Source organism: Myodes glareolus, chromosome 3, assembly GCF_982192425.1.
Source record: "Myodes glareolus chromosome 3, mMyoGla1.1, whole genome shotgun sequence".
NCBI classification, from domain to species: domain Eukaryota; kingdom Metazoa; phylum Chordata; class Mammalia; order Rodentia; family Cricetidae; genus Myodes; species Myodes glareolus.
In genome coordinates this window covers 2,644,831-2,660,915 of record NC_142028.1, presented here as the reverse complement: position 1 = coordinate 2,660,915, position 16,085 = coordinate 2,644,831, and the positions used below count along the sequence as shown (strand labels likewise).

General features: G+C 36.5%; 1 protein-coding gene and 1 pseudogene across 1 annotated transcript; both read right to left on the bottom strand.

Annotated features, from left to right (window-relative positions):
• Positions 1 to 486: 486 nt before the first annotated feature.
• Positions 487 to 1,434, bottom strand: LOC125399445 (olfactory receptor 8J3-like). Its single transcript, XM_048432862.3, has one exon. It carries the CDS (start codon positions 1,432 to 1,434, stop codon positions 487 to 489), a length of 948 nt encoding a protein of 315 aa, XP_048288819.3.
• Positions 1,435 to 14,434: 13,000 nt separating this feature from the next.
• On the bottom strand, positions 14,435 to 15,407 carry LOC125399369 (olfactory receptor 8K3-like; annotated as a pseudogene).
• Positions 15,408 to 16,085: the final 678 nt, after the last annotated feature.

The following is a 16,085-nucleotide window of genomic DNA, read 5'->3' as shown; positions in this document are numbered from 1 at the left end:
TTGGGTTTCTAGAAGGAATACCAAGGAAACACGAATACATAAAATAATATAAAAATATAAACATCACAGGCAACAGCAATAGTCTCTGTAAGCAAGAAATTTCCATGGTGTGAAGTGAACTCTCCTTTCACCGGTTCTTACTTAGTTGCAACCCAGACTGTGGATTGCTGATCTGAAGTCTGTGTATTCTGAACTCTTTGATTTCTGATGTTCCTGGAAATGCAGTTTCTTTCTAGATACTGGCTATGCTTCTCATGTCTTCCAATCTGTCTTTGTACCAATGCATACTTACACATTCAGTACACAGCAGCTATTTACTTTTAGAGTACTTTTGGTTTTAAGAACCTTCATGAGTTTGTGATGAAAATGAAATTTGTCATTACTCTGAATAGTCCTGACAAGTTAAATTGAAGTAATATTTCATGCAATTCTAATACCACAAAAATAACCATATGTAATATTTTATTCAGATTCATAGTTATATGCTTATGTTAGATTGAACCATTGGCATGGCTTTTTGTGGAAGTCTTTCAAGGCACACTTTACATCCTTATTCCTAAAGCTGTAGATGACAGGGTTCAGCATCGGTATTACCAGCGTGTAGAACACAGAAGCCATCTTGTCAGTGTCTAGCGAGTGGTTGGTCCGTGGTTGCAGATACATGAAGAGAAGTGTGCCATAGAACACCGTGACCGCCATCATGTGGGAAGCACAGGTGGAGAAGGCTTTCTTCCTTCCTTCAGAGGAACGGATTCTCAGAATTGCAAGGATGATGTTGAAGTAGGATATAAGAACAATAGTCATAGAGAAAAACAAGTTTGTCCCCGAGAAGAAAAATACTACAGTTTCTGGGAGGTAGGTGTCCGAACAGGACAGTGCCAACAGAGGGACATTGTCACAGTAAAAGTGGTTGATTACATTGGAAGAGCAATAGCTCACAGAGAAGACACAGGGAGTCACAACGATGGCCGTGAAAAAGCTGAAGAAGTATGTGAGGGAGACCAGCAGAAGGCACACGTGCCGAGACACCACCACCATGTAGAGCAGGGGGTTGCAGATGGCCACATAGCGGTCATAGGCCATCACAGCCAGAATGAAGATCTCGGCTACAATGAAAACCAGGAATCCTCCCAGCTGGGTGGCACATTCATAGTACAAGGTGGTTTTCTTACTGACTAAGAAGTTGACCAGCATTTTAGGAGCAATGACAGTGGAGTTGCCAAGGTTGATGACAGCCAGGTGTCTGAGGAAGAAGTACATGGGAGTTTGAAGTCGTGAGTCCACGGTGGTGAGGGTGATGATGCCCAGGTTTCCTGCTGCTGTCAGCGTGTAGATGACCAGGAAGACAAGGAAAAGTGGGACCTGCAGGTCTGGACGATCAGATATCCCCATGAGTATGAACTCTCTGACATGAGTGAGATTCCCAGGAGCCATTTATATTGTTATTTCATCTTTCAGTGTGAAAAAGAATATTAACAGATTATCATTTTTCTGCTTTACATAATAAATTGCTAAATATTTCATTCATAGTTATTTCATTTAGAATGAAAATCCTTTAAGCCTGTTAAATTGTAGTTACTTTTTCCTTAACTGCGCATAAGTATTAAAAAATATCAGAGACTGTTGCCTTGAAAGAGTCTTGGACAACAGTTTGTTCACATTGATATGATTATATAAATCACAACAAGCCACCTGTGAGGACTTGTGTCTGTACCTTTCTGTCATTTGATTATTAACTTTCATTCCTCTTACTTTTCTGGCTGCTTCCCACAAACACTTCTACTCCTTTATATACTTCATCTTAGTGTCTTACTACAAATTTCAATCTTCTTTAATAATAATTCATTTCTTCTCTCAATTCATCCAGTCCTGCTATGTTCGTCTGACTTCTACTTACTAAAATTCTATCATTTTCTTCTTGCAGCCCATGCAGAAAATTCCATTATAGCTTAATCACATTATCTTTATATCGTTTTTAAGGATCTTAATGTATTTTAATACATCATTAGCAGTATTTTTAAGACTGGTTCTCATTATATAGCTCATTCTGCCCAATACTCACAAACATCCCTCCAACTTCAATCTGTACGCTTGATTACCAGCATGTGGAATCATGATTGATTTTATTATTTAGCCTCTGCTAAATTTTGATTTCTCTGATTTAGACTGGTATTACACTGTATGAGAAGATTAGTCATATTTTATACCTCATAATCTCTATGAAATTATTATTGGGATTTTTTAATAAATATCATACTATTCTAAAATCTCATTTTGGAATATGGATGTAAGAATTTTTATATCTAGTGGTCAATGAAGTAAATTTATCTAAAATTTATGTAATATATTAATGTCATTCTTAAACAGCTTGATTGTGATTTTGCTAACTGTAACTGACATGTTGCTTAGCCAGTTTTCATGAGTTTTTAAAATAACTGGGTTTTTATATTTTGTAATTGTGTTATAATTCAAATATAAGAGTTGTATGTATAACTGATTTCATTAGCAGTTAGTAGTTAGTACTATTCTCCTGCTTTGAATATCTTGTTGAATTTTCTGAATTAATTCTTAATTGTCAATTCCTTCTTTTTACCTTTCTAAGGACTTTCAACTTTGAGACACATATAGTAAATATGTTATAATTTTGTGTAATGTAAACTTAGGGGAAATAGAGAAGATTGTTAAATAATTAAAAAAAAGTTAAGTAGAAAGTATTGCAATATGTGGAAATAACTATGTAGGATATGTTGTTTCATTCGAATACAAATCGTTATATGCAGAATTTATTTCACACTGTACTTCATAAATATATGCAAATATTACATGTCAGTAAAAAGTATGTGTTTTTGGAATTAGGGCATCTGCTATCAAGCAATACATGTAGTAACAAATCATAATCTAAACCTGGTGTGATTGATTGAATATAAAATGTTTCTACAATGCATCAAATGTGAATTTGTAGGTTTGATGCATCTGTGTTTTATCAATTGTCCCTCATATTTTGTGTCATGTTGTGATAGGAATACTTGTTTTGTTAGAACGCCAGCTTATGGTGTATAGCACTGTGAAAAAATTTATTTTAATGGTATTATTTCCTCTCTAATTGTTACATATGAAATTCTGGGTATCATGCACTTTGACATAGTGTTTTCTGTAATTGTATCATTAGCTTAAGAATCAATGTCATCATCAGCAAATTTTGGCTAAATATTTGTGGAAATACCTTTGGAAGCAAGAGTTTCTTCATTCATTTTATATATTTATCTATGCTAATATTTCATGCGCTAAACTATTAGCAATAAAGACAATGACATTACAACTCCTGTTACTTAATATCACTGAAATAGCAATGCTGTAGAACTGCTAGCTTTTGTTCTTGTTAAAATATTGTTGAAATCATCTCTTATCCTTTTATCTTTAGTAGATACTTGACTTCATGTTGTTCAAACATTATCTTTAGGACAGAACCTGAATTTCTCTGGATGTCTCTCTACTCAATTGTGAACAAAAACACTCAACCCTAAGCATCAGTGACTCTTTCTTCCTTCTGTTAGACAAAAATAAAAAAAGAAAGAAAAACTCACCTTTTACTCTTAGGAATTGTATAAGAAATTTTTAGAAGCACAGAATTTTGTATGTCAAAGTTTCATCAGGTGTTCCTGTGTTGTGCCAGTTCCAAAGCAGATTAAAAGCCTCTCTAAACTCTATGGGAAATATACTTCTTTACTGACTATTACTTCCTCTGAATAAAGAGCTCAGACTAATTAATCAGTAGAGATGCTGGATATAATTAAGCACAATTTTTGTACCTTGATACAACAATCTTAGATCAGAAGCTTGAATATAGAAAAAGAATTTCAGTGTTGACCAAAGTTTTGATAAATTGATTTAAAAGACACTTGGATTTTGAGTTCAGATCAATGAAATATTTGGCATGACTTACATATAAAAACCGTCTACTATAACCTATCACCAGTGTGACCTCATGAAGGTAACTGAAAATTTTTAAATATGTCTGTCCCTAAAGATTTCCTCATTGAGCTGTCTTTACTTGCTTGCTGAAGTCCCTGAACATGAGAAACAAATTTTCTATGTGAATGGTTGATTCCAGAGGGAAAAGAAGACGAATGGCAAGCTCATTAGTAAGTCCCCAGTCAACTTTTCAGACGGTGAAACATGAATGCTGCCCACTGCTTCATCTGAATGATCACATTAGCGGGTGGATGCAATGGTTTCATCACCTTATTCATTCTTTGTTTATTTTGTGGTGTTTCATTGCACAACATATTTAGTTGGAAGTAGTGAGAATCTCCCAGGAAAGGAGATTTCTCTTAGTTATGGTTTTTATTGATGTGAAGACTCATCATTGATGAGTACAATAAGTCAAAGAAAACACATAATTGGGGTGGCTCACTTACAGTTGCAGAGGCTCATTCTATTATCACAATGTGGGGGAGCATTATTGACTTTCGGGTAGATGTGGTGCTGGCTATCTTGATATGCGGCCACAGGAAGTGGACTGACACACTGAGAAGTTTCCCGAGCGTGGACACCCTTAAATCCTGCCCTCAGAATCATTTCCTTTAAGGAGGCCATCTCCACTCCAACAAAGCCATACCTCCTAATAGTGTCACTCTCTCTGAGTTTAAGGGGAACAAAAATAACAACAAGATTCAATTGGTAAAACAACAGAATGTGGCATAGGGGTTTAATTTTAAGCATAGGTATAAAGTGAATTTAAAGTTACTATTTTCCTCCAAGATGATGTGAGACTTTGAACCCATTTGCTAAATAGTAAGTATACACTAAGGAATTGTATACTTGTACCATGCAGTAGTAATTTGTTTAATTCTTCTAAAAGTTCAAAAAATATACAATTTTTAGTTTAGCAAAAAATTATAGGCCTAGATTATTTCATTTTCTAAATCAATTGGTATATTTTCTCTGCCAGTCAGGTCACGTACACTTCATTTGGTCAGAGGTGGAGTGATTTTTATTGAGGAAAACTTGATTTATTATTTTTCTATTATAAATATATTTTGAGATTTTTTTGTTTTTGTCATTCCTGAAAACAATTTTAAATTTAAATATATTGATGTTATACTCCTGCTCCTCCAAGCTTTTTCAGATAATTTCCCTCTCCCTAACCACTGAAATTAATTCCTTTTTCAAAAAGAAACCAGAACAGTATTACAATAAAATCAAGACAACAAAATAATACCAAACATCAAAAGAAAAAGCAACAACAAAACCCCACTGAACTGTAATGAAATAAAAGTGCACAATAAAATTGTGATGCCCATTATGTGTTGGCTGAATAGTCCCACAACTATTATAATATTTTTTAATTATGTGGATGCATGCACCTGTGTGTAGATGTGTGCATGAGTGCAGGACATCTGCAGAGGACGGAGAGAGGCACTTGTTTCCAGAAATCTGCAATTAAATCCAGTTGTAATCAGCCTGACATGGGTGCTTGAAACAGAACTCAGATCCTATGCAAGAACATTATGCATTTTAACTGCTGAACCGTCTTTCCAGCCCCTGTAATTATTTTTACAAATATTTTGCAAATATTTTCTTTTATTCAGCATCACCATGTGTGTTTATGTCTACACATGTGCCAGTGTGTATACACAAAGGTCAGAATACAGCTTTCTGAAATCAGTGCTCTCATTCAAGATTTGGTGAGTCCTGGTTACTAAACTGGTGTCGTCACGTGTGGCAAGTGCATTTAATGACTGAACCATCTTACACATAATCTACTCCATATGTTATAATCTCTAGGAATGAAAACCTATTGCATCACTACTATGTCCTCAACTCAGGCTATGTTTTCATGGATACTATGTTTTTCTCATTTATTTTAAGGTTCTTGTTCTAACCAGCATTTTATACTTTGGATGGCCTTTATAAAGAATATTAGATTCAGCGAAACAAATTTTCTTGATAATTGTTTCATCTAATTCTATTTTTTGTAAAAATTGTATGCTATAGGAAAATATATGAAACATTTTGAAATTCTTGTGACTTTGCATAAAAATAAAATGCAAAATATATTTCAACATAATTGATATGAACAATTGCAAACGTCATCACACTATATTCTTTTATGATCTGTCATTTGATGTGGAATCAAATGTGACATTGTTTATATTAGAAATGTACTATTGGGGCTCATTCATTTCAGAATGTTTCTTCAAATGTGGATGTCTGTGAATTTTTATCTCTCTCAGGAATATAATTTATACCTATTCACTGAAATTGTTTGATGGAGAGAAAATATGTTAAAATTGCAGTAATTTAAATATTTTATTAATTGATGGATACAAACAACAAATAGTGTCATTTTACCTTTTTGTGTTGAACTTTCTGTTATTAAATTACAGTATTTTCAAAATATAAAACTTATGTTTTTTGTGATTTAACTATATAATTTTATTCTAAGAAATTCAATTGTATGATTGATCTTTCCTAACTCTTCATTTACAGATTTCCATCTGACTATTCATACCCTTTTAATAACCCAAAGAGATCTTACTTAGCAATTGATTGGTGGCACAGATTGATTGGTGGTACATTATGCAAATAAAATGACATGAAACCTAAGGTGGAAATACTTTTCTGAGCCTTGAGGGATTAGGAAGAATATATATGAGGAATTGAAACAGTACACAAAGATGTATTTCTAAACAGTTATTGCTGAACTATTGTAAGAAATATAGCACATTCTTGTTTGTGATAATATGCTTGTTGTAACAAATAATATAACTATCATATTATTAGATACATATCAATTATTATAATTAATATAATATAATAGATTTATTTTGTTATGTTTGTTACCATCATCAAACATACTGAATCCAATAGTACACTCAGTGTTGTTTGGGTCAAATAAAAGGATGTACTCTCATCAGAGAAGAACAAGAAATGCATTCATACATTCAGGTATTATATGCAAGAATAAAGACAATATGACATTTACAATAATTTTATTATTTTGAGTTAGAAAATTAAATAATATACAAAGAACAGAAAATAAAAATAAAGATTGAGCCACTGAATAATAAATAAAAGGAACATTTATACAAACTTTTGCAGCAGAACTTAAACTTTATTTGAAGTGATATATTCACTTAAAGGCACATATACACCGAATTATATATATAAAAAAAGGACACCACAAAGAAACTACAGGTTATTTGAGAGGCAGAATATACCAAATTAACCAGAACTATGGGCATCATAAATGGCATTAATTTTGTTATGAGAAAAAGAAAAGAGTCATAGATGCCCTTCTCGGGATCGGGCAATTAAACAAGGTCTATGGTGATTTACTAGCCAAGTCAAGAATACAAGAACTTGTATTCTTTAGATCAGTTTAGATTTTCACACAACTCATAGAAATGAATGAATCCCAAAAGGTAAATATGCTTCCATAAAAATTGCAATACAGAGTGCAAACGGAAGGGAGTCCCTTTGTTTTAAAAGCCTGCCTGCAGCAAGGTAAGACTGCAGGCAGGGAGACTTCTGACCAGCGAGTGGCACTGATCCTGTAGCAGAAGGTACAATAGAGGGGTAAGTGTGTTCCTGACCACCACACAAGTCTGGTAAGGGAACACACAATCTTCCCACCATCCTTATCTCCCTGGCTACTCCAAAGGGGCAGCTTCCTCCAGGTAAACGCTCTCTCCTCCTACCCCATCCCGGCTTTCTGCCTGGAACCCCTACCCTTCCTCTCTCCCTTTTTCGGGGCTTAAAATCCTTCAACTCAGCCTGTGTGGGCACTGCCTGGACTGGGTGGTGAGTGCAAACGGGAGGGAGATCCTTTGTTTTAATAGACTGCCTGCAGCAAGGTAGGACTGCAGGCAAAGTGATTCCTGGATAGCCAGGGGCACTAATCCAGTAGCAGAAGACCCAGCTGAGGGAAGAGCCATTGGAGAGCATCTGAAGGAAGAGATGGGCAGGTGCCAAGGCAAGAATTCCTCCAACAATCTGAAAAACAACATGAAAACACCAGATCCCAGCAATCTTATGACAGAAGGACTTAAACACCCTATTCCGGAAGAAGTGGAAAACAGTGTCATTATGAAAGCAATAGAGTCTCTTAAACAGGGTGTGAATAACTCACTTAAAGAAATAGAAGAGAAATATAACAAAAAGATGGAAGAAATGAGTAAAGAAATGGAAGAGAAATATAACAAAAAGTTTGAAGAAATGAGTAAATTCGTAAATGAAACCCTGGGAAACCAAGAAAAATCAATCAAAAAGGTAATGGAATCAGTTCAAGAATTGAAAACTGAAATGGAGGCAATAAGAAAACACAAACCGAGGGCCGGCTGGATATGGAAAATCTAGGTAAACAAACAGAGACTTCAGGAACAAGCATAACCAATAGAATACAAGAGATAGAAGAATGAATCTCAGATTATGAAGACACCATAGAGAAAATAAATGCCCTGACCAAAGAAAACAGCAAATCCCACAAATTCTCATCACAAAACATTCAGGAAATCTGGGACATAATAAAAAAACCAAATCTAAGAATAATAGGAGTAGAAGAAGGAGAAGAATTGCAGATCAAAGGTCCAGAAAATATATTCAACAAAATTATAGAAGAAAACTTTCCCAACCTAAAGAACGATATTCCTATGAAGGTTCAAGAAGCATACAGAACACTGAATAGACTGGATCAGAAAAAAACATCCCCTCGCCATATAATAATCAAAACACAAAGCATTCAGATTAAAGAAAGGATATTAAGAGCTACAAAGGAAAAAGGTCAAGTATGTATAAAGGTAAACCTATCAGACCTACACCAGACTTCTCTATGGAAACCGTGAAAGTCAGAAGGTCCTGGATAGAGGTACTGAAGAAACTAAGAGACCATGGATGCAAGCCCAGACTACTATACCCAGCCAAACTATTGTTCACTATCAACGGAGAAAACAAAATATTCCAGGATAAAAACAATTTTAAACAATACGTAGCTACTAATCCAGCCTTACAGAGAATATTAGAAGGAAAATCACAATCCAAGGAATCCAACATTCCCAACACTGCCTACAATAACTCAGACATCTAGCGACCCTTCACAAGCACAACTCAAAGAAGGAAAACACATACACTCTACTACCCAAAAAATGACCGGAGTCAACAACCACTGGTCATTAATATCACTTAATATCAATGGACTCAATTCACCTATAAAGAGGCACAGACTTAGAGATTGGATACGAAAACAGGATCCAACATTCTGCTGTCTACAAGAAACACACCTCAACATCAAAGATAGACACCTACTCAGAGTAAAGAGTTGGAAAAAGGGTTTCTAAGCAAATGGACCTATGTAACAAGCGGGTGTGGCCATTCTAATATCAAACAAAATCGACTTCAAACTAAAATCAATCAGAAGAGATGGAGATGGACACTTCATACTCATAACAGGAACAATTCATCAGGAAGAAGTCTCAATCCTGAATATCTATGCCCCTAATATAAAGGCATCCACATATGTAAAAGAAATTCTTCTAGAACTCAAGGCAGTCAACAAACCACACACACTAATAGTAGGAGACTTCAACACTCCTCCCTCACCAATGGACAGGTCAATCAGACAGAAACCTAACAAAGAAATAAGAGAATTATTGGAGGTATTGAATCAAATGGACTTAACCGACATCTATAGAACACTCCATGCAAATAGGAAAGAATATACCTTCTTCTCTGCAGCTCATGGAACCTTCTCTAAAATTGACCACATACTGGGTAACAAAGCAAACTTCCACAGATACAAAAAAAAATATTAGTAACTACCTGTGTCTTGTCAGATCATCATGGATTAAAATTAGAATTCAACAACAATGCTACCCCCAGGAAGCCAACAAACTCATGGAAGTTGAACAGTCAACTACTAAATTATCCCTGGGTCAAGGAAGAAATTAAGAAAGAAATTAAAGTCTTCCTTGAATTTAATGAAAACAAAGACACAACATACTCAAACCTATGGGACACTATGAAAGCAGTGCTAAGAGGAAAGTTCATAGCACTAAGTGCCCAATTAAAGAAAACAGAGAAGCACACATTGGAGACTAAACAGCACACTTGAAAGCTCTGGAAAAAAAAGAAGCCGATTCACCCAGGAGGAGTAGAAGACTGGAATAATCAAACTGTGGGCTGAAATCTACAAAATAGAAACACAGAAAACAATCCAAAGAATCAATGAAACAAAAAGCTGGTTCTTGGAGAAAATCAACAAGATCAACAAACCCCTATCCAAACTAATCAAATGGCAGAGAGAGAACATGCAAATTAATAAGATCAGAAATGAAAAGGGGGACATAACCACAGACACAGAGGAAATTCAGAGAATCATTAGATCTTACTACGAAAATTTATATGCCACAAAGTTGGAAAATGTAAAAGAAATGGACATTTTTTTAGATAAGTACCATATACCAAAGTTGAACAAAGAACAGGTGAACAATCTAAATAGACTTGTTAGTTGTGAAGAATTAGAAGCTGTTATCAAAAATCTCTCTACCAAAAAAAGCCCAGGGCCAGATGGTTTCAATGCAGAATTCTACCAGAACTTCCGGGAAGAGCTAATACCTATACTCCTTAATGTACTCCACAATATAGAAACAGAAGAGTCATTGCCAAACTCCTTTTATGAAGCTACAGTTACCTTAATACCAAAACCACACAAAGACACAACCAAGAAAGATAATTACAGGCCAATCTCACTCATGAACATCGACGCGAAAATTCTCAATAAAATACTGGCAAATCGAATCCAAGAACACATTAGAAAAATTATCCATTATGATCAAGTAGGCTTCATCCCAGAGATGCAGGGCTGGTTCAACATACACAAATCTATCAATGTAATCCATCATATAAATAAACTGAAAGAAAAAAACCATATGATCATCTCATTGGATGCTGAAAAAGCATTTGACAAAATTCAACACCCATTTATGATAAAGGTGTTGGAGAGACTGGGGATACAAGGATCAAACCTAAACATAATAAAAGCATTATACAGCAAGCCGACAGCTAACATCAAACTGAATGGAGAGAAACTCAAAGCCTTTCCACTAAAATCAGGAACACGACAAGGCTGTCCACTCTCTCTATACCTCTTCAATATAGTGCTTGAAGTTCTAGCAATAGCAATAAGAAAACATAAGGAGATCCAGGGGATTCGAATTGGAAAGGATGAAGTTAAACTTTCGTTATTTGCAGACGATATGATAGTTTACATAGGTGACACCAAAAACTCTACCAAAGAACTCCTACAGCTGATAAACACCTTTAGTAACATGGCAGGATACAAGATCAACTCCAAAAAATCGGTTGCCCTCCTATACACAAAGGATAAAGAAGCAGAGAGGGAAATCAGAGAAACATCACCTTTCATGATAGCCACAAATAGCATAACATATCTTGGGGTTACTCTAACCAAGGAAGTGAAAGACCTATTTGACAAGAACTTGAAGTCTTTGAAGAAAGAAATTGAGGAGGATACCAGAAAATGGAAAGACCTCCCCTGCTCTTGGATTGGGAGAATCAACATAGTAGAAATGGCAATTCTACCAAAAGCAAACTATAGATTCAATGCAATCCCCATCAAAATCCCATCAAACTTCTTCACAGACCTTGAGAGTAAAATAATCAAGTTTATATGGCAAAACAAAAAACCCAGGATAGCCAAAACAATCTTATATAATAAAGGAACTTCTGGAGGCATTACCATCCCTGACTTCAAACTCTATTACAGAGCTACAGTATTGAAAACAGCTTGGTATTGGCATAAGAACAGAGAAGTTGACCTATGGGATCGAATAGAAGACCCAGATATTAACCCATGAACCTATGAACACCTAATTTTCAACAAGGGAGCTAAAGGTATTCAATGGAAGAAGGAAAGCATCTTTAACAAATGGTGCTGGCATAACTGGATGTTAATCTGTAGAAGTATGAAAGTAGATCCATATCTATCACCATGCACAAAACTCAAGTCCAAATGGATTAAAGACATCAACATTAATCTGTCCACTTTGAACCTGATAGAAGAGAAAGTGGGAAGTAGTCTACAAGATATAGGCACAGGAGACCACTTCCTAAGTAGGACCCTAGTAGCACAGACAAGAAGAGAAACAATGAATAAATGGGACCTACTGAAACTGAGAAGCTTCCGTAAAGCAAAGGACACTGTCAGTAAGACAAAAAGGCTGCCTTCTGACTGGGAGAAGACCTTCACCAACCCCTCATCAGACAAAGGTCTGATCTCCAAAATATACAAAGAACTCAAGAAACTAGACACTAAAACTCTAATTAACCCAATTCAAAAATGGGGTACTGAACTGAACAGAGAATTCACAACAGATGAACTTCGAATGGCCAGAAGACACTTAAGGTCATGCTCAACCTCCTTAGCGATCAGGGAAATGCAAATCAAAGCCACTTTGAGATAGCATCTTACACCTGTCAGAATAGCTAAAGTCAAAAACAGCAATGATAGCCTATGCTGGAGAGGATGTGGGGTGAGGGGAACACTCATCCATTGTTGGTGGGAATGCAAACTTGTGCAGCCACTGTGGAAATCAGTGTGGCGGTTTCTCAGGAAACTGGGAGTCAACCTCCCTCAGGACCCAGCACTTCCACTCTTGGGAATATACCCTAGAGATTCCCTATCATACTACAAAAGCATTTGTTCTACTATGTTCATAGCTGCACTATTTGTAATAGCCAGAACCTGGAAACAGCCTAGGTGCCCCTCAATAGAAGAATGGTTAAAAAAGGTGTGGAACATATACACATTAGAGTTTTACTCAGCGGTAAAAAACAATGACATCTTGAATTTTGCATGCAAATGGATGGACATAGAAAACGCTTTACTGAGTGAGGTAAGCCAGACCCAAAAAGAGGAATATGGTATGTATTCACTCATAAGTGGATTCTAACCATAATTAAAAGTCTTTGAGCCTATTATTCGTGATCTTAGAGAAGCTAAATAAGAAGGTGAACCTTATGAAAATTATTTAGCTATCCTCCTGGAGATAGGAAATAGACAAGAGTCCCAGGTAACCTTGGATGCATGGGTGGGTGGGAGGGTTTTTGGAAGGGGAGAGGGTTAGAGAGAAGGGAGTAGGGGAGGAATGGGGAAAGCTCGCTGGACTGGGATGGGGGGGAAGGAGGAAGGATGGATGTGGGATCAGGGAAGAATATATTTCAACTAATGGAGTCATTTTAGGGTTTACAAGAGACTTGTTTATAAATGGGATCCCAGGTCCAAGAAGAGATTCCCAGATTGCCCTCTGGACAGAGGAGAGGGTGCCTGAACTGGCCTTGGCCTATAACCATACTGATGAATATTTTGCTTATCACCATAGAACCTTCATCTGGCGATGGATGGAGATAGAGACAGTGACCCACATTGGAACACTGGACTTAACTCCCTAGGGACAAACGAGAAGCAGAAGGAAAGAGAATGTGAGTAAAGAAGGCAAGACCAGAGGGAAACTTCATCCGACAATGGATGGCGATACAGATGGAGACCCACATTGGAGCACCGAACTGAGCCCCCCAAGGTCCAAATGAGGAGCAGAAGGAGGAAGAACATGAAAAAGGAAATCAGGACCGCGAGGGGTCTGATCACCCACTGATAAAACGGGACTGATCTAATGAGTTCACCAAGGCCAATTGGACTGGGACTGAACGAGCACGTGATCCAACCAGATTCTCTGAATGTGGCTGGCCCGGAGTCTTTCTGAAAAGCCATTGACAATGACACTGGGACTTGTTTTTTCTGCATATACTGGATTTTTGGGATCCAGTCTGTTTGGATACTCACCTTCCTGGACCTGGAGGGAGGGGGGAGGAACTTGAACTTCCCACAGGGCAGGAAACCCTGACTGCTCTTAGGGATGGAGAAGGAGGAAAAGGGGGAGTGGGGGGAGTGGGAGGGTGTTGTGAGGAGGGGCGGAAATGGAAACTTTTATAATTTAATAAATTTCAGACAGTTGAAAAAAATGCAATACATTACAAAACGTGATGAATGTATCAATAACTCAACGAGCATTTAACCCGCTCTACCGCTCCTGCTCCTGTTGTATCTAAGTTGTGTAAAGTGCTATCTAAGTTGTGTAAAGTGTGTAAAGTTGTGTAGAGTGATATACAAATCATGTGATCTGTATATTCTAAAAATATTTTATGTGATAACATTTTCCCATTATTATAATTAGAATCCAACTCTCTTCAGTAAAATGGGATAAAATCTATTGTATTCCTCATGAATTCATTTATAGCATTTAGATATTTGACTACCAGGACGAATGTTAACATTTAATTTTATGTTGATCCTTTGTACTTGCTAAGTATTTTTTGTGGAAAACAAAGATGGAAAGGCTCCACTCCTCAATGTGTTTCAAAGGAAAGCACTGCGGATTTTTTTCCCTGTCCTATAAAGGGCATCTTTTACATCTTTGTTCCTCAAACTGTAGATCAAGGGATTCAACATAGGGATGATGAGGGTGTAAAAGACTGAAGCCACTTTGTCAGTGTCAAAGGAGTGATTGGATTTGGGCTGCAACGTACATAAATGTCCCATACATACGTTGGGCTGCAACGTACATAAATGTCCCATAGAATACAGTGACCACTGTCAGGTGGGACCCACAAGTGGAGAAAGCCTTGCGTCTGCTCTCAGCAGAGTTCATCTTGAGAATGGCTATCAGGATGAGCAGGTAGGACACAAGAACGACCAGAAGAGAAGAAATCAAATTAAAAGCTGCCAGGAACAACATTATCACTTCAATTTCCTGTGTATTTGAGCAGACCAAGGATTACAAGGGGAGACTGTCACAGTAAAAATGGCTGATGACATTGTAGCCACAGAAAGACATAGTAAAAGTCTTAATTATAATCAGTAGAGCCATAGTTGTACAGTAAACATAAGGAATTACTACCAGCACCCAGCAAACTCTTTTAGACATGATGACCATATAAAGCAGAGGCTTACAGATGGCCACATAGCGGTCATAGGACATTGTAGACAGAATAAAAAGTTCACAAGCGATGAACAGAAGAAAGAAGGCTAACTGTGTAGCACAAAGGTTAAAGGAGATTTTGTTTTGATCAACAAGAAAATTTGATAACATTTTTGGCCCCACAGCTGTTGAATAGCCAAGATCTGTAGTAGCCAGGTGTCTGAGAAAGAAGTACATAGGTGTTTGCAATCTGAAATCCACCATAGTGAGGTTGATCATACCCAAGTTGCCAACCAGTGATATCAGATAGATGATGAGGAAGAGTCCGAACAATGATGCCTGAAGTTCAGGGCGGTCAGTGACTACCATCAGGATGAACTCAGTCACCACTGTGAGGTTGTGCATCTTCATCCTAGCTTATAAGGAAGCCTGTTCTGATTAGAGAAATCAGCATCATAAGTACTGTTTTTTATTGTTAATGGAGAAACTATTATAGGTAAAACAAACCCAATTCTTTTGATTTTCAGTATTTAAAATCACATCTTTAATATGCAGCTATAACATACCCCCATATGCCTTTAAAATAGAAACAGATGAAGATTTCAAGAATGGTGCTAAAGAAGATTTGTGTTATTAAATAATATAATTAAATGTATGCAAATATCTAGGTGTCCTTTTTAAAACTTTTACAGTTGGATTAGATACTTAATTGAAGAGCAATGTGAAATCTAAAATGATTTTAGCATTATTTAAATTTGTAGGGCTTTGTTTCATGTGGGTTTGCAAGGACAAACAAAATCTATTCTTCCCTAAGAAACTCTCAAAAGTTAGATGTGGGTACTGTGGCATTTTTAACCAGGTGTAAACTTACCAAAAATAGATTGTGTTCACTAGATTTTTTGCACATCCCACTGGTCAGTACTGAGTTCTATGGATCTGAAATGATAATGATTTGGGAAATTAAGTCAACATCTTGTTTTTCACTCAACCTATTTTGGACGTTGTCCTCACTATGCCAAGAGTAAATAATATAGAATTGTGTGCTGCATTTCAGTTGCTTCCTGAGTATTTGTATAATCCTTAAATAAA